The sequence below is a fragment of the Rana temporaria genome, chromosome 1 (assembly GCF_905171775.1).
Source record: "Rana temporaria chromosome 1, aRanTem1.1, whole genome shotgun sequence".
Classification (NCBI taxonomy): domain Eukaryota; kingdom Metazoa; phylum Chordata; class Amphibia; order Anura; family Ranidae; genus Rana; species Rana temporaria.
Genome location: NC_053489.1, coordinates 239,940,380 through 239,964,386, shown reverse-complemented (window position 1 = coordinate 239,964,386; position 24,007 = coordinate 239,940,380). Strand labels below are relative to the sequence as shown.

The following is a 24,007-nucleotide window of genomic DNA, read 5'->3' as shown; positions in this document are numbered from 1 at the left end:
CAGGAAAAGATGCCGCTCTGTGGATCCTGGCCTGGACGGCAGGATCAGCCTCTGACCTCCTCGTGGGCCCCCTGCCCCCCCCCGCCGGCGGGCGCGCGCGTCCCCGTGATATGGGCGCAATTTCGCGCCGTTTTGCTGAAGGGGAAGGGCGGGCCTGTAGGTAAAAGGAAGGGGCGGCCCTTCCAAAGGTTCCCAGCTCAGTGAAGTGTGGAACTGAGAGAGGAAGGACCAGAGTGGCAGCGTGGGGCGCCGAGGACACACAGTGGCCAAAGAAAAGTATTAGTCTTCAAAGACTGTCTTTTACCCTAAAGATAGGGTTTCTTTTTCAGCAGTTTTTTGTTTGGCAAATACTACTAAAGGGGAACAGAATGGTTTTTCTTTCTTTGGTTTAAAAAAAAAAAAAAAAAAAAAGAAACAAACCAAGTTAATAAGAAAGAAGGCATTTTTTTCCCAGAAGGTTTTGGGCAACAACTATTTATTTTCCCAAACACCGTTAAGTAGCGGGCGTACCTCAGTATTGTACCATGGCGTCTGGCTTAGAGGGTACAAGATGTGGGGATTCCCCCAGAGGGTCTGAGGTCTCAGACAAAGGCATGCCGCTACTTTCCCCAGAGGGAACCTTGGTGGGACCATCGAGATCTGGAGCTGGAGCTGGCACGGGTCAGTCCAACCCTAGGGTGGTCACGGACGAGGTACTGTCCACCTCTCTAAAGGAGATGGAAAAAAGAATGGAAAAAATGATAGCCAAGGCTATGCGGGGCAGAAAACAGAATAGATCTCCGTCGCCCGAGCGTGAACCCTCAGATGAGGAGGTCCCTTCCGCAGGGGAATGGGAAGACATCTTGGACCAAGTAGGTTCAGGGATCGAGGATCCGGGTACGGAGGAGTCTGGCGCAGCCTCCCAAGGGGAGAGCTGGTGGGTTCAAGTTTTAACAGACTTGGTCCATAGGACGTTCAACTTGCCAGTACCAGATCTCCAAGTATCAACGGTCTCAGCTTTGGGCTCACTAAGAGCGCCTCAAACCAATGCGGTTTTTCCGATCCATCCTCTACTAGAGGAGGTTATGTTCCAAGATTGGGCCAAGCCAGATAGAATCTTTGTACCACCAAAAAGATTCTCTGCCTTATATCCTATGGAAGAGAAATTTTCCAAGAGATGGGCAGCCCCGGCTGTAGACGCAGCCATCTCATGTGTTAACAAATCTTTAACATGCCCTGTAGAAAACATACAGGTGTTCAAGGATCCGGTTGATAAACGCTTGGAAACGCTACTTAAAACCTCCTTCACTACTGCAAGGGCAGTAGTGCAGCCAGCTGTGGCTGCAATTGGGGTTGCACAAGCATTATCGGATCAAGCTAAGCAGATGCTTAAACTTATTCCTGCCCAGCAGGCAGAAGAATTTTCGGACGTCCCTAGGGCCATACGCTTTACGGTAGATGCGATTAAGGATTCGATCCAGCAAGCGTCACGTTTATCGTTATCCCTTATCCATATGAGAAGACTCTTATGGTTAAAGAGCTGGGAGGCAGAGCCCCCATGCAAGAAGCTCCTGGTAGGGTTCCCCTTCCATGGAGGACGACTCTTCGGAGAAGACCTGGACAAATACATCCAGACCATTTCAAGCGGAAAAAGTACTCTTTTGCCCACCAAGAAGAAGTTTCGGGGGCCTGCGTTTAAACGACAGTACTCCCCTGGGCAGGGGCCCTCCAATACCAAACAGTATCGACGGCCTCCTGCAAGATCAAATTTTAACAAGTCGCAGGGACAGGCCGGCGCAGGCAAGAAGCAGTGGTTTCGCAAGCCAGCAAAGCCAGCCCCCAAGCCGGCCTTATGAAGGGGCGCCCCCACCCTCGAAGGTGGGGGGAAGACTGCGTCTCTTTGCAGAGGTTTGGGAGGCCAGCATTCCCGACAGATGGGTACGGTCCTCCGTGGCTACAGGCTACAAACTAGACTTCCTAAAGTTTCCTCCTCCTCATTTTCAGGAGTCAAGAGTACCAAACGATCCGAAGAAGGGAGCCGCATTAATAGCGGCATTGAATCATCTACTCTCTCAGGAGGTAATAGTAGAGGTACCAGTCCAAGAACAGGGGCTAGGTTTCTACTCCAACCTATTCATCATCCCAAAGCCCAACGGCGATGTCAGGCCAATTTTGGACTTAAAAATGGTGAATGCATACCTAAAGGTCCGCTCATTTCGGATGGAATCCGTGCGGTCAGCAGTTGCCGCACTTCAGAAGGACGATTTTATGGCATCCATAGACATAAAGGATGCTTACCTTCATGTTCCAGTTTACCAGCCACATCAAAGATTTCTACGCTTCTCGGTGGCTCTACGTCATTTCCAATTCATGGCGCTTCCCTTCGGGTTGGCTACGGCCCCCCGGGTGTTCACGAAGGTCCTAGCTCCAATCCTAGCCAATCTAAGGATTCAAGGTGTCACGATCCTAGCATACCTGGACGACCTCCTAGTCATAGATCACTCGTCTCCTGGCTTGGAACGAGCAGTGGCCCTCACAGTTCAGTACCTCGAGAGGTTCGGCTGGGTCCTAAATCGAGAAAAATCAGCATTCCAGCCCACAAGGCAGTTGGAATATCTCAGCATGAGATTAGACACAGAACAACAGAGGGTGTTTCTGCCTCTGATAAAAGTCAAAGCCATCAAGGAATCAATCCTACTGGTTCTAAGCAAGAAGGAACCAACTGTTCGCCTATGTATGCGGTTACTAGGCAAGATGGTGGCCACATTTGAGGCGGTACCGTACGCCCAGAGCCACACTCGCATCCTGCAGGCAGCCATCCTGTCAGCATGGAGCAGGAGGCCACAGGCCTTAGATATCCCTTTGCCGCTCTCATCAAGAGTCCGACAAAGTCTGTGTTGGTGGTTAGACCCTCAGAATCTACTGAAGGGGAAGTCTTTCAGCCCAGTGGCTTGGAAGATAGTAACCACAGACGCCAGCCTAACAGGCTGGGGAGCAATTTTGGATGGTTGCACTCGCCAAGGCACTTGGGCAAAGCCAGAGAAGCAGTTGCCCATCAACATCTTGGAGCTCAGAGCTGCTCGACTAGCCCTCAGGGCTTGGACGTCCAAGTTGCAGGGGTTCCCGGTGAGAATTCAATCGGACAATGCCACGGCAGTGGCATACATAAATCACCAAGGGGGAACCAAGAGTCAAGCCGCTCAGAGAGAGGTGAGCTTGATTCTCCTATGGGCAGAAGCTCATGTGCCCTGCATATCGGCGATATTCATTCCAGGAGTGGACAACCTTCAGGCGGACTTTTTAAGTCGCCAGACTCTGTGGCCGGGGGAATGGTCTCTACATCCACAGGTCTTTCAGACACTCTGCCAGAGATGGGGAGTGCCGGACGTGGACGTCATGGCATCAAGACTCAACAAGAAGCTAGACAGGTTCATATCCCGCTCAAGGGATCCGATGGCCTGCGGAACCGATGCGCTGGTTTGCCCTTGGCATCAGTTCAAACTACTTTATGCTTTTCCCCCGCTCCAGTTACTACCCCGCCTACTACGCAGGATCAGGGTGGAGCACATACCAGTCATCCTGGTAGCTCCATCATGGCCCAGAAGGGCATGGTATTCACTAATCCTAAAGATGGTAGTGGGAGACCCTTGGACTCTTCCTCTACGGCCAGACCTGCTATCGCAAGGTCCGATCCTCCACCCTGCCTTACGGCATCTAAATTTGACGGCCTGGAAGCTGAATCCCTGATTCTCAGGGGTAGAGGTCTGTCTCAGAAAGTAATCTCTACCCTAATCAGAGCCAGGAAACCGGTCTCTAGGGTGATTTATTACAGGGTCTGGAAGGCCTATGTAGGCTGGTGTGAGTCCAAGCGATGGCTTTCTCGCAAGTTTACCATCGATAGAGTATTAAGTTTTCTCCCGCTAGGAGTGGATAAAGGACTGGCATTAAGCACAATCAAAGGACAGATTTCAGCTTTGTCAGTGTGGTTTCAGCGGCCGCTGGCCACCCACTCGCTAGTTAAGACCTTCCTTCAAGGGGTCTTACGTATTAATCCTCCAGTTAAATCCCTGCTTTGTCCGTGGGATTTAAATCTTGTTCTGTCAAGTTTACAGAAACAACCTTTTGAGCCGTTGGCTGAAATTCCTTTGGTTTTACTGACAAGGAAGTTAGTATTTTTGGTCGCCATAGTTTCCGCCAGAGGGGTATCGGAACTGGCAGCCTTATCCTGTAAGGAACCATATCTTATTTTTCATAAGGACAAGGTCGTTCTCCGCCCTCATCCTTCCTTCCTACCGAAGGTTATATCCAGTTTTCATCTAAACCAGGATTTGGTATTACCATCCTTCTTTCCTAAACCTACTTCCAGAAAGGAAGGGTTGCTGCATACCTTGGATATTGTCAGGGCCATGAAGGCCTATCTTAAAGCTACAGCTACTGATACAGCCTTTGGGCAGGCAGTGCTGCAGGCTGCAGTTTGAGACCCTCGGATTCCGGGGGGCTCCCTTTTGAGTTAAATTTAAAATTTAAAATTATTTTTTCTCAAATAAGTTGGATTTATTATGATTTGAGTATATCTCTAAATTAAATCCTTTTGTCTTAGGAAGATGTTCTCCCTCCCCTCATTGTAAGCATTGCTTTGGGACATCCCATATAGTAATGAATATGCCGCTCTGTGTCCCGTGATGTACGATAAAGAAAAAGAGATTTTTAATACAGCTTACCTGTAAAATCTTTTTCTTGGAGTACATCACGGGACACGGAGCTCCCACCCCTCTTTTGGGGACCATTTTGGGAGGCATACTGCTTGCTACAAAACTGAGGTACTCCTCCTATGGGAGGGGGTTATATAGGGAGGGGCACTTCCTGTTTTTGAGATTGCCAGTGTCCATCACCTGAAGGTACTCCATATAACCCATATAGTAATGAATATGCCGCTCTGTGTCCCGTGATGTACTCCAAGAAAAAGATTTTACAGGTAAGCTGTATTAAAAACCTCTTTTTTTGCACAATTTAGCCAGGCTTGGATGTTTTTCTTGGTAAGAAAATGCTTTTGTCTTGACACTCTAACCCATAGCCCAGACATATGAAGAATGTACCACACAGCCAGTACTTGCCAGATATTCCTGCAGCTCCTTTAATGTTGCTGTAGGCCTCTTGGCAGCCTCCCTGAACAGTTTTTTCTTCTTGTGTTTTTTTTTTCATCCATTTTGGAGGGACGTCCAGGTCTTGGTAATGTCACTGTTGTGTCATATTTTCTCCACTCAATGATGACTGTCTTCACTGTGTTCCATGGCATATTTAATGCCTTTTTGAAATTCTTTTATACCCTTCTCCTGACTGATACCTTTTAACAATGAGATCCCTCTGATACTTTGGAAGCTCTCTGCTGACCATGGCTTTTGCTGTAGAATGTGACTAGGAAAATATCAGGAAAGACTTACTAGAACAGCTGAACTTTATTTGGGGTTAATGGGAGGCACTTTAAATGATGGCAGTTGTGTACTGACTCCTATTTAACATGAGTTTAAATGTGATTACTTTATTCTTACCACAGCTACATCGCCAGTTACAAAAGGGTGTGCACACTTATGCAACCACATTATTATTATTATTATTATTATTATTATTTTTAATAAAAATTTCAGTCTGTTTTTCAACTGAGTTGTACAGTTTATAGGTCACATTAAATGTGGAAAAGTTCTGAAATGATTTATCTTTGTCACAGAAACCTGACATTTTAACAGGGATATGTAGACTTTTTTTTATATCCACTGTATGTGGCTCTGCCAACCACCTGCTATACTTTATGATGGCTGACAGCACAGCTTCCAGATAAATCGCTGAACACCTGTATCATATCACAAACTACCTTTTTTTTTTTTATTTGCTGGCTTAAACCTCTCCATTTATAATATGCTATTGAGGTTTAGCCATTGTTCTCCGAGTCATGGCAGTTGGAGCTTATGGCAACTTAGCCTGAAAGGTTAGCGTGTGTATATATATATCATGTAGGGTGGATATTGCAAACCGTGCTTAGCAGCTGTGTTTTTTTTTTTTTTTTTTTAATATATAAGTTGTTGCTGTCTTTAGAAAAAACATGAAATATTTATTATTAACTAAAGATGCTTAGAGACTTAATTTCCGGTCGAGGCAAAATCATTTATCTACAATTTATATTTCCAACAGTGTATGTGAACGAGTAACACCACGTCTTTCGCATGCAAATTCAGCGGTTGTGCTTTCAGCAGTGAAGGTGCTGATGAAATTGATGGAGATGCTGTCTAAAGATTTAGACTATTATGGGACGTTATTGAAGAAACTGGCCCCTCCTTTAGTCACACTGCTTTCTGCTGAGCCTGAATTGCAGTATGTGGCATTGCGTAACATTAACCTCATTGTGCAGAAACGGTAAGATGTGTTCTCCTAACTGAGCAGCATTATTAGTGCTTGCTGTAAACTAAAAGCTGATGATCATTCTGTTGTGCTATGTTTTTTCACAGACCAGAGATCCTGAAGCATGAGATGAAAGTTTTCTTTGTTAAATATAATGACCCGATTTATGTAAAACTGGAAAAGCTTGATATCATGATCAGACTGGCATCGCCTGCAAATATTGCACAGGTTAGTAAAACCGCTATTGCCTTACTGTTAAGACCGTAGCATGAAAAAGGAAGCTTGCATACGTTTTGGTTACATATGTACAACAGAACAACCATATTTGCACATTACATGTGCAGGTTATGCTTCCTGCTCTGTAATGGTGCAAATATAAATGATTTACTGTTTATTTCCATCAATTCAAATCTTATTGATGTCTGAGGCTGCAGTCACACCTGAGCTTTTTCAGCTCATAAAACGCTTCAAAAATGCCCAACAAGTAAAATCCTATTTATTTCAATGGCGCCTGTTCACATCTGAGCGTTTTGTCACCTAAAGCAAAACGCCCAAAGTTTAAAAAAAGAACATGAGCTTCTTTGGGGCAGATTATAGGTGTTAAAACGTGCTAAAAATGGTGGTAAAATCGCGCGATTTTGAAACGCTCAGGTGTGCATGCAGCCTTGCATACTAAAACCAATTTATGACTATGATGCTACTCTCTACATTAGTTTAATACGCTAAAGTTTAATCTTCTAATTTCCCTCCCTGGTTCCTCCTTTTATCCCTCAACATTCTAATGATGTGCTGCATTGTGGGCAGATCATGGCCAATAGGAGGGGCAAACAGGGTGTTGAAACATCACACTCTGCCTCAGTACTCCTCTTTAGAGTCTGGGCCCTGATTGAAACATTGGGCTAGCTCTTATGCAAATATTAAAATGCCTTGATAGGTGGATGTCAGTCTGTAGAAAGGAGTGTTCCCGGACAGACTGCACGTGCAGCCTGCTCTAGATAACGTACACATGATACTGAACCATGATTGAAAGAACCAAAGTCCACTAAACAAAAGAAGAAGGCAAGAGATAGCCTGGGGATGATGATGTCCTTCAGCCTGTAAATGAGGTGGGCTTTATCTCACTTGCTACAGCTTTCAATGCACACTGTAAGCAGTTTCAATACAGGAGAGGAACCGGTACAATCTTGCAATACTAAGGTAAGGCTGTAGTTCTGCTTTAAATGAGAAGTATGGGCTTCCAAAAAATAAATACATTTTATACTCGCCTAGGTGGATACTGCATCTGTCCCCTGCCAGCTCTGAACTGAGACTAGACACTGCTGATTGCTTTGCTCTGCCCCCCCAACGATTACTGGTGCACTGGGCTGGCTCAGTGGATTGCTGAGAGGCTGGGTCTGGTGCCGCTGAGTGACTTTAGTCTGCTGAAAACCGGGATGACAGGAGTGCAGAACAAACTGCACTCCTGTGGACTACAGAAGTATAGGCCAAATAGCTTGGGCTATACTTCTCCTTTTAAGAAAGCTGTATTATTACAGTGAAATATAGATCTTCGGGTAGCATTCACAGATCAGCACATTTAATGCAGTAATGACACATATTGTACAGTAAGCATGTAACAGTGTGAAAGTGGCATTATAAAGTATTCAGTGGTAAATATTTTACAAAATAACTAGATTCTTACCAAAAATAAACTCTAATCTCCTCCATAATATCAGACATAACTTTTATGACCACTCACCAGTAAAGTGAATTTTATCTCATTACAATGGCATCTGAAAGGATATATTAGGCAACAAGTAAACCTGTTGTTCCTGAAGTTGTGAAGAAAGCAGAAAATAATGGGCATTGCAACTTGTGTATTGGGGCTGCATAGCCACTGGCCAGTCAGGTTGCCCATCCTGAACCGCCGCTTCCACAGCCAAAAGCACCAAATAAATAAATGAGAGATGTGTGTATGTGTGTGTGTGTGTGTGTGTATATATATATATATATATATATATATATATATATATATATATATATATATATATATATATATATATATATATATATATATATATATATATATATATAATATATATATATATACATATACATGTTTCACCTACCTAAACATTTTGGCTAACCAGGTCCACCCCTGTTCCAAGATGGCAGTGGCTTCTTTCAGCAGGATAACAAAAACGGGTTTGAGGTGCTGACTTGCCCTCCAAATTTAACAAATCTCAATCAAATTCAGCATCTGTGGGATGTGCTGAAAAAATAAGTCCAATCGATGGAGGCCCCGTTTTCACAACTTACAGGAATTTAAGGGATACCACAGCATACCTTCATAGGTCTAGTGGCTTCTATTCCTCAGCAGGTCAGGGCTGTTTCGGCAATAAAGGGGAAACCTACTTCATATTAGGTGGGTGGTCGTAAACTTATGGGTGACCAGTATATATTTGTATCTGTTTTTAGGTTCTTGCAGAATTAAAGGAATATGCTACTGAAGTGGATGTGGACTTTGTAAGGAAAGCTGTAAGAGCAATTGGACGCTGTGCCATTAAAGTTGAGGTAACTCAATTCAATTGTTCTTTTCAACTATATAGTTTTTGTAGTGCTCCATAAAAAATGCAAAAACTAAGAAATAACTATTGGTGAATAATTCTGTTCATTGTCTCTCTCTAGCAATCTGCAGAACGCTGTGTTAGTACACTACTTGATCTTATTCAGACCAAGGTGAATTATGTGGTCCAAGAAGCTATCGTAGTGATAAAGGACATTTTCAGGAAGTATCCAAACAAGTAAGTCTCTCCCTCAGCAAGCAGACCCCCATTTCTAATTAGATTTTTTAGGACATCTGCTTCTAGGTGTATTTTTTTTTTCTTATTGCACACCCAAATACATTGATTTTAACCCTTATAGTTATTGCAGACCTTGTAAGTCCACATTGGCAATAGGAAAAATAAGCAAAATTTGAATGTTATTTGTAGATCATTTTTGTAACGCTTTTTCCTTCTATAGATATGAAAGTGTTATCTCTACATTATGTGAGAACCTGGACTCATTGGATGAGCCAGAGGCAAGAGCAGCCATGATCTGGATTGTGGGGGAGTATGCCGAGCGCATTGACAATGCCGATGAGCTGCTGGAAAGTTTCTTGGAGGGTTTCCATGACGAGAGCACACAGGTGAGACATTTTTTCCATGCTGTTGTAACACTAAATACTATTAAAAGAGAAGGTTTAACGCAAACCTGTCGGGTGGAACCCAACTACCTTTCTGGGTGCAACACACTTTCTAGTGATTTGATTTACCCTAAGTAGCTGTGTACAACAATTGTGTAGTGAAGGTTTGCAGTAAACAACTTTTATGATGTCATAGCAAGTGCCTGTATTTATCCACAGTTCTCTTCTTGAGTGCACTGTGAACCCTGAAATCCTAAAAGCTCTGTTGTAAAAATAAGAGGGTGAGCTAGAAAGTTGGCTATGTGGTCAGCACTTCTGCCTGGCAACATTGGGGTCATCGGTTCAAATCGCAACCCCAACACTACCTGCGCAGAGTTTTCATGTTCTCCCTATGCTTGCGTGGGTTTACACTCCAAAGACTTGCTGGTAGGTTAATTGGCTCCTATTTAAATTGACCCTAGTATGTGGTATGGGTGAATGTGAGTTAGGGACCATGAATTGTAAGCTCCTTGTGGGCAGGCACTGATGAAAATATACAATATATATGTTAACCACTTCCCGCCCGGCCTATGGCCGATTTACGTCCGGGAAGTGGTTATGAAATCCTGACAGGACGTTCTAGAACGTCCTGCAGGATTTCATGCCGCGCGCGCCCGTGGGGGCGCGCATCGCGGCGATCGGTGATGCGGGGTGTCAGTCTGACACCCTGCATCTCCGATCTCGGTAAAGAGCCTCCGGCGGAGACTCTTTACCACGTGATCAGCCGTGTCCAACCACGGCTGATCACGATGTAAACAGGAAGAGCCGCCGATGGCTCTTCCTCACTCGCGTCTGACAGACGCGAGGAGAGGATAGCCGATCGGCGGCTCTCCTGACAGGGGGGGTTAGCGCTGATTGTTTATCAGCGCAGCCCCCCCTCGGATCGCCACACTGGACCACCAGGGATGCCCACCCTGGAGCACCAGGGTGGGCAAAAAAAAAAAAAATGACAAAAAAAAAAAATGACAAAAAAAAAAAAAAAGCATAAAGAAAAAAAAAAGATGCCAGTCAGTGCCCACAAATGGGCACTGACTGGCAACCTGGCAAAAATCAGTGCTGCCACCCCAGTGTCCATCAGCGCCACCCCAGTGTCCATCAGCGCCACCCCAGTGTCCATCAGTGCCACCCCACAGTGCCCATCCATGCCCAGTGCCCACCTATCAGTGCCCATCTGTGCCACCCATAAGTATCCATCTGTGCCGCCCATGAGTGCCCAGTGCCGCCCATGAGTGCCCATCAGTGCCGCCTATGTGTGCCCATCAGTGCCGCCTATGTGTGCCCATCAGTGCCGCCTATGTGTGCCCATCAGTGTCGCATACCAGCGCCGCCAATCAGTGCCACCTCATCTGTGCCCGTCAGTACTACCTCATCGATGTCCATCAGTGCCATCTCATCGGTGCCCATTAGTGCCGCCATATCAGTGCCCGTAATTGAAAGAGAAAACTTATTTACAAAAAAATTAACAGAAAAAAATAAAAACGTAATTTTTTTTCCAAATTTTCAGCCTTTTTTTAGTTGTTGCGCAAAAAAAAAAAATCGCAGAGGTGATCAAATACCACCAAAAGAAAGCTCTATTTGTGGGGAAAAAAGGACGCCAATTTTGTTTGGGTACAGTGTAGCATGACCGCGCAATTGCCATTCAAAGTGCGACAGTGCTGAAAGCTGAAAATTGGCTTGGGCGGGAAGCTGCGTAAGTACCTGGTATGGAAGTGGTTAAGCTCTGCTTAAATTGATGGCGCTATATAAGGTACCTGTAATAAGTAATCATTTGACACAGGGTGGGACCGAGAACCTACTTTCTTTTCCAATGAATTTTATTGAAAAGAGATTTAGACAAAGTATAAACTTGTACAAATAATTGTCAAACAACGGTGTTACAGTGGGAATTATCAAAAGCCATCGTATTCTGATCACACCATGTCTAAGCAATATTAGAGTGACATGAAAGAGCCGCTGGGACCGCCCCTCCACCTCCATTCTCCTGCACATCCCAACCGTGCACTGCACTATACATGTAAGAGCCACCTGGGACCGCCCCTGTTCTGCACATCCCCGCCCAGGTTCACAGACCATACACTTCACCATTAAAGAGCCGCCTAGGACCGCCCCTCTCCACCTCCTTCCACACATGCCTGCCCAGGTTCGCAGAGTGTGCTGTTTATTGGGCATGAAAGAGCCGCTGGGACTGCCCCCCTCCGTTCTCCTGCACATCCCCACCGTGCACTGCACTATACATGTAAGAGCCACCTGGGACCGCCCCCCTCCACCTCTGTTCTGCACATCCCCACCCAGGTTCACAGATGGGACCGCCCCTCTCCGCTGCACAACTAAGGAGTGGGGCGGTCCTAAATGGGCAGGCTCAAGCGTCGCTCCGCCCTCAGTGTGCAGTGATGAGTGACCCCTATGGCTGCAGAATGGTAAGTACAATGACAGTGTACTGGAGACATGGATAAAATGGGGGGGATTAAACAAGAGGTGTGCTGGAAGGAAGGGAGGTTGGATTGAGAGCAAGCATGTGCTGGATAGGGGGGGTTAATTGAAGGCATAAATATTATGGATGGGGAGGGGGGGTGGAACTGGAGGTCGGAATCTATGCTATGCCATCAATTCCACCCCCCTCCCCTCCCCCCAATCCATGATATCTATGCCTCCAAATCCACCTTCACTTCCCTAATGGGGGGGAATGGTGGTGGGATTGGGGAGAATATTGAAAGCATAGATGTACAGGATTGGGGGGGGGGGGGGGGGGGATTTGAGGCATAGGTGTTCTGGAGAGGGGATGTCAAAAGATGAGGCATGCTGGTGGGGGGGGGGGGGGGCATTGGAGGCATAGGTATGCTGGGAAGAGGAATTAGAGGTAGGGATGTACTGGAGGAGGCGTTTTTCTAAAAAAAAAGTAAATGTCCACCTTTTTTTGCAGGAAAAAAAAGCGTGCATTCATTTAATTTTTTTTTTTGTCAGGAGCCTGTAAAGTGTTGCACCCACGATCAGCAAATTGTGGGTGCATTCTCGGGCTCCTGCAGACTGTCAGTGTATCTGTCTGCCTGTACCTCATGCAGTCAGGAAATTACTGAATGACAAGCATCAATGAACTACAGAGCCCTGGTAGTTCATTGAGAGCTACAAGTTGTCAGCCTCAATGCTGTGTGAATGAATGACATGGCCAGGTGACAGCGGGTGTGGGGAGAAGATGGGTGATGGGCTGAGTAGTTAGTAACATGTTACACCCATATTTAGGGGGCAACTCATTACTAAAGGTGAACATATTCTTTAAGACCCATGAATAGGTCACAAGGATACATTTCAAGATATCATCCTATTGTATGTTCCAAGTAAAAAAAAAAAAACGAGTCTTTCAATTTCTCTGTATTGTACCAAGAGTATCTAAACGGCAACATAAGTTCTTGGGTAGATGTCGGGGTATTGAGCAGGTGCAAGGTTCAGGTATCAAGTAACTTTTTTAGAAGGGACGCCTGATATTTAACAACAAACCACAAAATACAAAAAGATACTTGGTGGGCACACCCTAAAAATGCTATACACTAATTCGGGGTACTTAGTCGCAGTAAGTGGGCTTAGCACTATATGACTATATAGTGTGACCAAACCCCCGTATTTTTGAATATGTTCGGGTGTTTTTAACTAGCCTTGCAGGACAAATGCCATTTTTGCATGTGTGCGCTATAATCTGTTTTGTATGATATTTAACAACTTCCACTTTATTAAGAAGCAGAAATGTATACAATTGTTTTTTTATTATTAGATCTAGGAGCTTCTTGAGGTCTGGAGTGATAGAATTTTATAATATTATTTTTTTTTTTAATTATTAACAGGGTGTTCAAACCTATTTTATAGAAGGGGTCATTCTTTTTTCAGAAAAACTAGTTTGAAGTAATAACAAGGGAGGAAAAAGAGGACCTAACTGTAGTTAATTGAGTCAGATAGCCCAACATTTGGGACCATACTAACTGAATCTGTATAATAATGATGGAAATCACACTTTGGGCATTTAGTAAGATAGTTCATACAAGTAGGTTCTTGAATGGGTACGGTATATTAAGCTTAATATGCTTTATGTAGAATGTAACTGCTTTTTTCTCTAGCTTTCATTAGGGGTAATTTAACCAATAGAAGCCAACCATTGCATTGACATGGCTGTCAACCTGAAAACAGGCCCTTACAGTTACATGCATGGGAGTGTGCTCAGTGGGCAAGGACTCCTAGAGTCCCTCCTTTTTATATACATGTATACTGTGTATATATACAGTACTTATAAATAGTATGGGATCATAAGAATACATATTATAAAGGTAAGGTGAACGCTCTAAAGACAAATGTATTTTTTTTGTGTACTGCCTGGAGGAGGAGAAAAAATATTGTTGAAGTTTGCCTTCTGATTAACCCACAACAGCAGTATAAGGGGAAAAGTAATTCTGCATTGCTTCATTTTGCTCTACGCTGTGATTTTTTTTTCATCACATTTGACAGATTTGCAACTGACTGACTTTTTTTTTTTTTTTTTTTTTTTTTTTTTTTTAGGTCCAGCTACAACTTCTAACTGCCATTGTGAAGCTGTTTTTAAAAAAACCAACAGAAACACAGGAGCTGGTGCAGCAAGTACTTAGTTTAGCTACACAGGTAAGTTTAATAAAGAGCATGTTGGGCCTTTTTTAACATTTGGTCTATCCAAAAGTGACATTTTAGTTGTATGAAGCACTTGGTGGGCTGAGTGAGCCTCTGACTCTTAAAGATGATTTATTTGTTCCCGTAAATAACATGCTATACTTACCTGCTCTGTGCAATGGTTTTGCACAGAGTGGCCACAGAACCCCCTCTTATGGGAGTCCCCCGGCGATCTAGGCTCCTCCCTTTTTATTTTTTGTGCGCCACCAATGGAAGCTGCTACGCGTTCCAAAGCTGGATATGTGCATCCTATAGAGACCGCACAGCTCAGCCCTGCTCTCTGCTCACAGGATTTTACTGATGGCAGCAGCAACCAATGATTCAAGCGGCTGCCTCTCTGTTTTTTTTAATGCAGCAAAAGAGGAGAGAGCTGCTACAGATGGGGGGGGGGGGGGGTGGCATATACACACACTGGGACATTTTTTACCTTAATAGAATAAATGCATTTAGGTAAAACAAAAAAAAATGTTTTTACAACCACTAATATTTTTGGGATGTTCCAGTAGTGAACTCCCCCTGCCATTTTTTTTTTTTTTTTTTTTTTTTTTTGGGAGCTTCTGCCGACTTTTGTGTATTCCAACATCTCCTGTTTGTATTCGCTATAATATAAAATATATGATTGGAAGAAGCAGATACAGCAAGTGGTTAAAACCCCTACATGTTCAGGGTTCACTGCCTTGTTGCCCAGACCAAATTTGCCAGCTCCGTTAATTTGACAATACATTAATTGGATAAATAATTTGTCAATCTAAAAAAAAATCCACTATTTCATTAAAAGGAATTATAGGCTTTTATTTAGTGCAATGTTATAATATCCCAATCCTATAAGCTGACAAGTAAACATGCTCTTTTATATTCTGTAATAATTAATTTTTTTCTGTGCATAGCAAAAGAGGCACAATGTTATTTGGAAACTACTTTTCAACTGATATAGAAACTAAATTGGTAGCCTGGGATTTTTAATTGGCACTAACAATACAAACAACTGAATTCAGATTTTACAATATTTATTAGTACAAATTCTTAAAATATTAATACAAATTCTATTGTGATATTTAATTCAGTTGTTTGTATTGGTGCCAATTTAAAAATCCCAGGCCGCTAATTTACCTTCTTGATGCAACTCTATAGGGATAAGGCACCTTGAAAGTACTTTAGGTCTAATTAAGACTATCGCTTATCTACTGTTCAACTGATTCCGTATTTCTCTCTTTAATGGCAGGATTCTGATAACCCTGACTTAAGAGATCGTGGCTACATCTACTGGCGACTGTTGTCAACTGACCCAGTTGCTGCCAAAGAGGTGGTGCTGGCAGAAAAGCCTCTGATCTCTGAGGAAACTGACCTAATCGAGCCCACATTACTGGAGGAACTTATCTGTTACATTGGTACACTAGCTTCTGTGTACCACAAGCCTCCAAGTGCTTTTGTGGAGGGAAGCCGTGGTGTTGTGCCCAAAAGATTGCCACCGCGGGCAGGCTCGTAAGTATTTTTGGGCTCTACAGTATTTATTAGAAATTAAGAAGGTATTTAGTCATCTTCCTATATGATTTGGGTAGTTTTGACAGTGTTTTCCGATTCTTTAAATTTATAAAGCTGTGATTAGTTTTGTGTTTAATGATGTAAGTAATCCTGTTTACCTGATTTTAGTCATAATATGTAAAGAGCAATGTAGTACAATTTTTCTTTTTGTTTTCTTAATCGCAGTAGTGAGAGCGCAGAGAGTCCAGAAGTGGCACCTGCAGGGCAGCAGCAAGTGGATACACACCCTGCAGTCATTCCTTCCCAAGGTGATCTTCTTGGAGATCTTCTAAACCTGGATTTAGCCCCTCCTATCAGTGGACCCACCCTAACTACAAGCTCTGTGCCCCTGGGCAGTGTGGATCTCCTGGGTGGAGGTCTGGACAGCCTGGTATGTTAACAGTGGATGATCTCTCCTAAAGTGCAATGCTGTAACTTGTACATGTGATATGACACGCTATATTTTGTACTGTCTTGTGTTGGCAGTAATGTCTAATAATAGATCTATCTTACATAGTGTATCTGGGCTGATCCCTTATATATTTTTTTTCTCTTTCTGTCAATGTTCTTTCCTATGCTGCTCCTGCCTGCTGTTCTGCGGCTTTTGTGTATGTCTCCCTGCCTCTTTCTGGTTGCCTGTGCTCTGCCTCCCTTCCCATCTGCTTGAAATCCAAAGATTGTGGAAGACACGGAAGGGGTATGCTAGGGAGTCCTTAACTTCTACACTGCATGGGTTTTTGTGGGGTCTGTGTAACCCCCAAATGCAAGCTTCCAAGGTCTTCATTAAATGCACCATCCACCAAAGATTTTAACATTTAGCAGAGAAAATCACACTAATATATCTCATCACATTCTAAGGACATTAGAGCACTCCTACTGACTCCATTTCAGATGATTTACAAGTCCAACACCTTTTCCTGCTTTGAGTGATCCCCTCTTTTTTTTGTCTCTACAGCTGGGAGGAGGAGATACAGGTCCAAATCTCACAGTAAGTCATTTTACCGTACTAGTTTCCTGGTGCTGTAAATGGGTTTTATGTGCTATCCTTTTTATACAGAGTTGGTCATCTTAGGAGGAATGATAAGAAATGCACTGATCTTGCGCCTTTGAAAGCAGTTTCACATAGGTCATTATAATCTATGTAGATCACATGCTGCTTTGTGTTTTAATAATTGTTTGTTAAATTATTAAAGCCTAACTCCATGAACTTTCTTTACTAGCACAAGCAGCATCTGTCAGTGCTGTATGAATTGTACAGGCGATCCCCTATTTGCAAACATCCGACTTACAAATGACTCGAACTTACCAATGCAGGGATAAAACAGGAAGTGAGAGGAAATCTACCCCTAGGAAGGGAATTTCACTCCTGTTAAGCCTCGTACACACGATCGGTTTGTCTGATGAAAACAGACCGATGGACCGTTTTCATCGGACAAACTGATCGTGTGTTGGGCCCCATCGGTTTGTTTTCCATCGGTGAAAAAAAATAGAACATGTTTTAAAATGTTCCTATGGAAAAAAACGATCGTCTGTGTGGAAGTCCATTGGTCAAAAATCCACGCATGCTCAGAATCAAGTCGACGCATGCTCGGAAGCATTGAACTTAATTTTTTCGCCACGTTGTCATGGTTTACGTCACCGCGTTGCACACGGTCAGATTTTTGACTGATGGTGTGTAGGCACGACTGATGAAAGACGGCTTCATCGGACATCCGATCAAAAAATCCATCGGATTAGATTCCATCAGATATCCGATCGTGTGTACAGGGCTTAAGAGTTATAGGGAAAAGGTGTCTCCACTCATGCTTTATTACTAAGGCTTGTTTCCACAACAACCCAACATTTTCTAAATCCAATTGTCACGGGGAAAGAAAGTGAGGTAAAATCTTCTAAACGGGGGCACAGACAGCAAAACAAAAATTGCAGGAGTGTTAATCCTTCCCCATGTTATCCAAAAAGCTTAAAATAAGTTTTTTGGCTGGAGCTACATATAAAAAATGTGCGGAAGCCTTACAAACAGATTCAACTTGAGAACAAACCTACAGTCCCGGTCTTGTTTGTAACCGGGGGACTGCCTGCATGTAGCTTCAGCTTGGTTCGATTTTGTTCCTGGACACTGTTCTACTGCCAGAACACAGTGCTGTATACTGTGTATAGCTGAGGTTACAATATAGTTCATAGGGCGCTGACAACCACTGCGTGTATTGGTGAAGGAAATTGTTTGGTTGGACCAGCTTTTGCACGAACAAACATTTTTAAAGTTCCCGTTGAGTGTTTCAGTTTCATGAGTTAGACTTCAATGCTTTACATATTGTTTGCCTGGTTTTTACAGTTGTCTGTAAATAAATGTATGTGGTGCAATTGAATATTGCTCTGAAAAGTGGCATTGGTTGTCATACCCGGCTTTATTATATAATCTTTTCTAGTTTTTCTGTTATTTATTTCAATATTCTCACCCATTAGCTTTCTGAATGATTGTTTTCCCATGTTAAACAGCTACCAACAGGATTCATGGCTCCTCCAGTGGCACCGGGTTCCCTTGGTGCACCCCTTTCTGGAGGACTTAGCGACCTATTTGATTTGGGAACTGGAACAGGAGCTGTTTTAGGTGCTTATGTGGCTCCAAAATCAGTGAGTGATATTTTTGACCTCTTGCCATACTCTTAGCTGCAGCAGGCAGATTGCAAAATGTAATATTTTTTTTTTTTACTTATGTTTATTCTCAGGTATGGCTGCATGCCATGAAAGGTAAAGGCCTGGAGATAAGTGGTACTTTTGCCCGCAGATCTGGTGCTGTATTTATGGATCTAGTTTTTACTAATCGTGCCCTTCAGGTCATGAGTGATTTCGCTATACAATTTAATCGTAATAGGTAAAGAATCTTTTCCCAGTGTTTATGGAGACTGTGGTTTTCCTTGGGAATAGCATTTTTACCAATTGATGAGCCTTTTGTTTTTCTTTTTAACAGTTTTGGGCTGGCACCCGCTGCTCCACTTCAGATTCTTACACCTTTGGCCCCCAATCAGTCTACTGAGGTGTCCCTACCATTAAATACAGTTGGATCTGTAATGAAAATGGATCCTCTTAATAACTTGCAGGTAAGTCCATATATACATTTTCTTAAAGCATTGCAAACTATACTCTTTATAAACTAATATTATTACAACATTGATTCCAAGAAAGTTGGGAAGCTGTGTAATAAACACAGAATGCAATGATTTGTAAATTTCATACTGAGATTTCTCTGAATCTTTTGATATTATGTACTTTAGATGAGGATCTATTTAAAGCGGTGGTTCACCCTAATATAACAATTTTATTCATTTTTCTATCATTAAATTAGGCATAGTAGCGCGATCTACAGTATGCCTGTATTTATTTTTTTAGCCCGGTACTCACTGTGCAATCCTAGCGAGACGATTCCGACTCCCCGCGGGGAATGGGCGTTCCTATCCAGAGGCAGCATGATTGACGGCCGGCTATGGCGCGTCACGCTTCTCCGGAAATAGCCGAAATAGGACTTGGCGCTTCACGGCGCCTGCGCATAGTCTGTGCGCGGGCGCCGTGAAGAGCCGAGACCTACTCCGGCTATCTTCGGGGAGCGTGACGTGCCATAGCCGGCCGTCAATCATCCTCCCTCTGGATAGGAACGCCCATTCCCCGCGGGGAGTCGGAATCGTCTCGCTAGGATTGCACAGTGAGTACCGGGCTAAAAAAATAAATACAGGCATACTGTAGATCGCGCTACTATGTCTAATTTAATGATGGAAAGTTGTCAATAAGGGTGAACCACCGCTTTAAAGTGTTTGTAACTTTTATGTTAAACAAAAATGCTCACATTTTTTAATAATTTTTAGATGCAGCTTTTCAGATTGGCAAACCTCTGCCCATCTTTACGTCTGAGACACCCTGACTCTCTAAGATGCTCTTTTTATACTCAATCATGTTACTGACCTGTTGCCAATTAACCTAATTAGTTGCAAAATGTACTTCCAGCTCTTCCGTCTTAGTGCCACTTTGCCAGTTTTTTTGTTACCCTTTCCCACATTTTTTATGAGACATTTTTCTACCATCAAATTTAAAATTACCTTATTTTTTTCTTTAAAATGGTACATTTTACTCAGTTTTTAAACATTTGATATGTTTTCTATCTTGTACTGTGAATAAAATATGTGTTTATGAGAATCTTTTCATTCAGTTTTTTTTTTTTTATGTAGATTTTACACAATCTTGCAACTTTTTTGGTATTGGGGTTGTATATACCAACTATATTTTGATGCATATGATCCTTTTCCTCCATAGGTGGCAGTAAAGAACAACATTGATGTGTTTTACTTCAGTGTAGTATATCCTCTGCACATTCTGTTTGTGGAAGATGGGAAAATGGGTGAGAATTGGCATCTGTCATCCCCTGTGATTTACATTGTAAACAATAAGTTTATTTTTGTGGTGTGTTCACGTGCAACATTAACCATAAGGTTTGTTTCATTCTTTCAGAGAGGCAGATGTTTTTGGCCACATGGAAGGACATTCCCAATGAGAATGAGGCACAGTTTCAGATTAGAGAGTGTCCCCCAAATCCTGGTGAGTATCTGGTACTAACAAATATGATGATTAAGTGTAGATTAAAAATGGTTGGAGGAACATGCAGCAAATAGTTGGGCTTCCTTTTATTACCTCTGGTGTTGCTTGTTTTTTTTTTTCCTTCAGATGCTGCGTATGCACTCAATGAGTTTAATCCAAATTTAGTGTTGTTAAAAAAAAAAAAAAACTTTAAAAAAACTAAGCCTATTAATTTTAAAGTGGACTTGAGCCCAGGTTCACACTGGGCTATGGGAATGAAGCCGTGCGATTTCAGCTGAACTCGCACAATTTCGCTCCCGCACGTCCCGATTTCAGCTGCGATTAGAGAGACATCTCTGCACAGATGTCAATGTAAATCGTGGGCCGAAATCTCAAAGTGGTACATAAACTACTTTTTTTAATCGGTGCAGCGCCGCAGATGTGGCGTTGCATTGATTAGGACAGTGTCATTGCCGGCAAATGCCACCGATTTGACATGTCAAAACACAGCAGTGTGAACCAGGGCTAAATCCCACGATCCTATACAGCCAAATAAACTACCATCTTAGTCTCTGTTTGAACTGGAGTTGCCATGGTGCTGCACATTTGATCAGTTAGGGCACCAGCTATTTGATGTCTTGAGGCTGGGTTCACACATATGCAATCCTAGACATTGCATGTGATTTGCACCGCATTGCTGTGCACATGACATGCGATGCAAATTCAGCCATATTATTTGTATGTCTAAAATTGCACCGCATTCGCACCAAAATTGTGCAGGACCCTTTTTTGGTCCGGACTGGATTTGGATTGCATAGGTGTTTACGCCCATGTTATCCGATTCCGCAGTTTGCACTGCATTCTGTGAACTAATTTGGGGTGTCATTAAGTTTCTATTGACACCCACAGCAGTTCGATGTTGGATGCAATGCGGGGAATAGTGCTGGTTCCTGCATCGCATATGTGTGAACCCAGCCTAGCCGTTCGATTGAGAGCACAAGCAAATGTGACGGTTGTCAATCACGGCATGTCTTGAATATAAATGTTTGGAAAAATGCTAAAAAGATAAATTTAGTTTCCCTTTACCAAAACATTTACATTCATGGCATGTGCAACTCGGCATACAGTCTCAGCCTGGCCATTCAAAATGGCTGCAGATCATAACTTGGAGGAGGGCCAGCTGGAGAGGGAGCTTTGGGACACCACAAGGCTGAAGTGGAGGTGAGTATAGTTCTGCTTTAACACACAGACTGCTGCAGATATGTCCTTCTCTGGTACAGGCCATATGCTGTCCTGTCAGCACTGGGTACAAATATGCATGCACAGTGCTCAGGATAAAACTGAATGTTCTCATTTGGGGAAAAATGTGACCCATTTTAAGTCTTGCTATGCATTCTGATATAAGTAGATTTTGAAAGTGAGTGTGGACTTGGTTAATATTCTGGTTTTGTTTGTATAGCATGACTGTTTAGACCAGGGTTCGACAAATTCCGGGCGCCAGGTCGCGGTTGTACCTAGAATTATCGACCTGGCGCCCGGGGCAGCAGAGCTGGGGTATCCTGTGCGCGTCGGACGTCCGCCCCCCCACCCGCGATCTCGTAGTGCCGCGATGGCCGCTAATTGAGGTCGCGGCCTATGCTTCCTAGGGGACTGGAGCAAGGCAGTGGCGTACTAAGCGGGGGCGGGCCGCCCTGGGTGACACCCACTGGGGAGGTGTCAGGCCGGCGGCGTCCCTCCCGCGACTGAAGACAGTGCCGTGGGTTTAGGCAGCGGCAGCACGGAGCGGTCACAGGACACACATGTAGAGCCTGAGGGTAGTGGCTTTGTGGAGGGTATTGTGAGCTGCACCCGAGCCAGTCGGCACACCCGGGACCCGGAGCAACCATCACATTCTCTCCTCTCTATGGTCGCGGCTCTGAACAGTCTCTACAGTGGCTTTCACAGCCGAGCAGAGAGTGAAGCCGCCTCCCCTCCTCCGTTATGTCTACACAGTACTGTGCATGCAGGAGGAGAGGGAGGCGGCTTCACTCTCTGCTCGGCTGTGACAGCGGCTGCTGAGACTGATCAGAGCCAAGCGTCCGCACGACCACTGAGAGAATGGGATCATCATGGCGCCGGGTCCCGGGTCTGCCGACTGGCTCAGGTGCGGCTCGCATTACCCCTCCCCCTGCAAGGCCACTACCTCGTTCTCCATGTGTGGTCTGAGGTACATGGGTGGGTCTGAAGGGAAGGGTCTGTCATGGCGCTGGGTCCCAGTTTGCTGACTGGTTCAGATGCAGCTTACAATACCCCTCCCCCTGCAAAGCCACTACTACTGTACTACTACTACTACTGTACTGTGGGGGGGTCTTCACTCTAGGGGGTCTGTATTGTTAGGGGGTCTGTATTGCTAGGGGGGGTCTGTGCACTGTAGGCTGGTATGCACTGTAGCGGGGGTCTGTACTCTAGGGTGCTGTGTAATGTAAGGGGGGGCCTGGGGTGCAGAGTGCTGTGTAATGTAAAGGGGCCCAGAGGTGCAGGGTGCTGTAAAATGCAAAGGGGTCTAGAGGTGCAGTGTAATGTAAAGGGGACCAGAGGTGCAGAGTGCTGTGTAATGTAAAGGGGTCCAGAGGTGCAGGGTGCTGTAAAATGCAAAGGGGTCTAGAGGTGCAGTGTAATGTAAAGGGGACCAGAGGTGCAGGGTGCTGTGTAATGTAAAGGGGTCCAGAGGTGCAAGGTGCTGTGTAATGTACAGGGGTCCAGAGGTGTAGGGTGCTGTGTAATGTAAAGGGGTCCAGAGGTGCAGGGTGCTGTGTAATGTACAGGGGTCCAGAGGTGCAGGGTGCTGTGTAATCACTTTAAGGCCTCAGCCCCTATATAAGGGCGATTGCACAATCCTTGCAGCAAAAATCGTAGGCGTGCTGAGGGTCCCAAAGGTAAAAAGAATATGCTCCTGTACTGTGCTGGAGCACTCTTACTCAAAACTTGGAATATTTAGCCTTCCAAGAATCTTGGAGAACCGTACCATCACCACCTGTTGCTTCTTTTCTTTTTTTGGCTTGCATGCTTTTCTTGTCAGCAGGTAGAATGCAGGGTTACATGGGAAGTGGGTTGCTATTGAATGAACAGATTTTGGGGCAGGGTGCACTTTAAGAAAGATTTCTATGTAGAAGTAGATTCATCAATGTCCCCTAAGCTTCTACTTCACTTGTTTGTTTACCCCACCATCTGCTGGACGTTCTGTTTTGCAAATATTTTAGCTCCGGCAAATGGCCAAGCCAGCAGATTTAATGCATTTCATTACTTAGCTGGTCTGTTTATGTTGCCCTACATTTCTTCACCTCTTGAAATACATCTTGTAATATCCATTTTTGCTCTTAATATATTTTATTTTCTATACTGAAGCCTCAATATACTATGTTTTTGCAGATTCTGTAAGTAATAAACTGCAGGCCAGCAATGTGTTCACAGTGGCCCGGCGTACAGTGGACGGTCAGGACATGCTGTACCAGTCCATCAAACTCACAAATGGTATATGGGTGCTGGCAGAGCTAAGGCTTCAGCCTGGAAGCCCCAGCAGTGCCGTAAGTATCACTCCAAAATGTTACTGTGAAGTATGCGAGTAACAAAACTGTAAGACGGATCTATTTTAAGTTATATGTATGATATCAAATTTGGTGAACA

General features: G+C 44.0%; 1 protein-coding gene across 3 annotated transcripts in view; it reads left to right on the top strand.

Moving 5' to 3' along the window:
- AP1B1 (adaptor related protein complex 1 subunit beta 1) overlaps nucleotides 1-24,007 on the top strand; it is a 42,462-nt gene that overhangs the window by 16,689 nt on the left and 1,766 nt on the right. For 2 of the 3 annotated variants that reach the window (XM_040351950.1, XM_040351951.1), the window contains exons 7-22: nucleotides 6,166-6,387; nucleotides 6,480-6,600; nucleotides 8,830-8,925; nucleotides 9,040-9,155; nucleotides 9,376-9,541; nucleotides 14,117-14,215; nucleotides 15,483-15,742; nucleotides 15,968-16,172; nucleotides 16,458-16,478; nucleotides 16,737-16,769; nucleotides 18,278-18,412; nucleotides 18,508-18,653; nucleotides 18,750-18,879; nucleotides 20,084-20,168; nucleotides 20,279-20,365; nucleotides 23,753-23,907. In XM_040351950.1, coding sequence (XP_040207884.1) covers nucleotides 6,166-6,387; nucleotides 6,480-6,600; nucleotides 8,830-8,925; nucleotides 9,040-9,155; nucleotides 9,376-9,541; nucleotides 14,117-14,215; nucleotides 15,483-15,742; nucleotides 15,968-16,172; nucleotides 16,458-16,478; nucleotides 16,737-16,769; nucleotides 18,278-18,412; nucleotides 18,508-18,653; nucleotides 18,750-18,879; nucleotides 20,084-20,168; nucleotides 20,279-20,365; nucleotides 23,753-23,907 — 2,077 coding nt within the window. The remainder of the gene's footprint in view (nucleotides 1-6,165; nucleotides 6,388-6,479; nucleotides 6,601-8,829; nucleotides 8,926-9,039; nucleotides 9,156-9,375; nucleotides 9,542-14,116; nucleotides 14,216-15,482; nucleotides 15,743-15,967; nucleotides 16,173-16,457; nucleotides 16,479-16,736; nucleotides 16,770-18,277; nucleotides 18,413-18,507; nucleotides 18,654-18,749; nucleotides 18,880-20,083; nucleotides 20,169-20,278; nucleotides 20,366-23,752; nucleotides 23,908-24,007) is intronic. The other variant, XM_040351952.1, reaches the window with a different exon arrangement.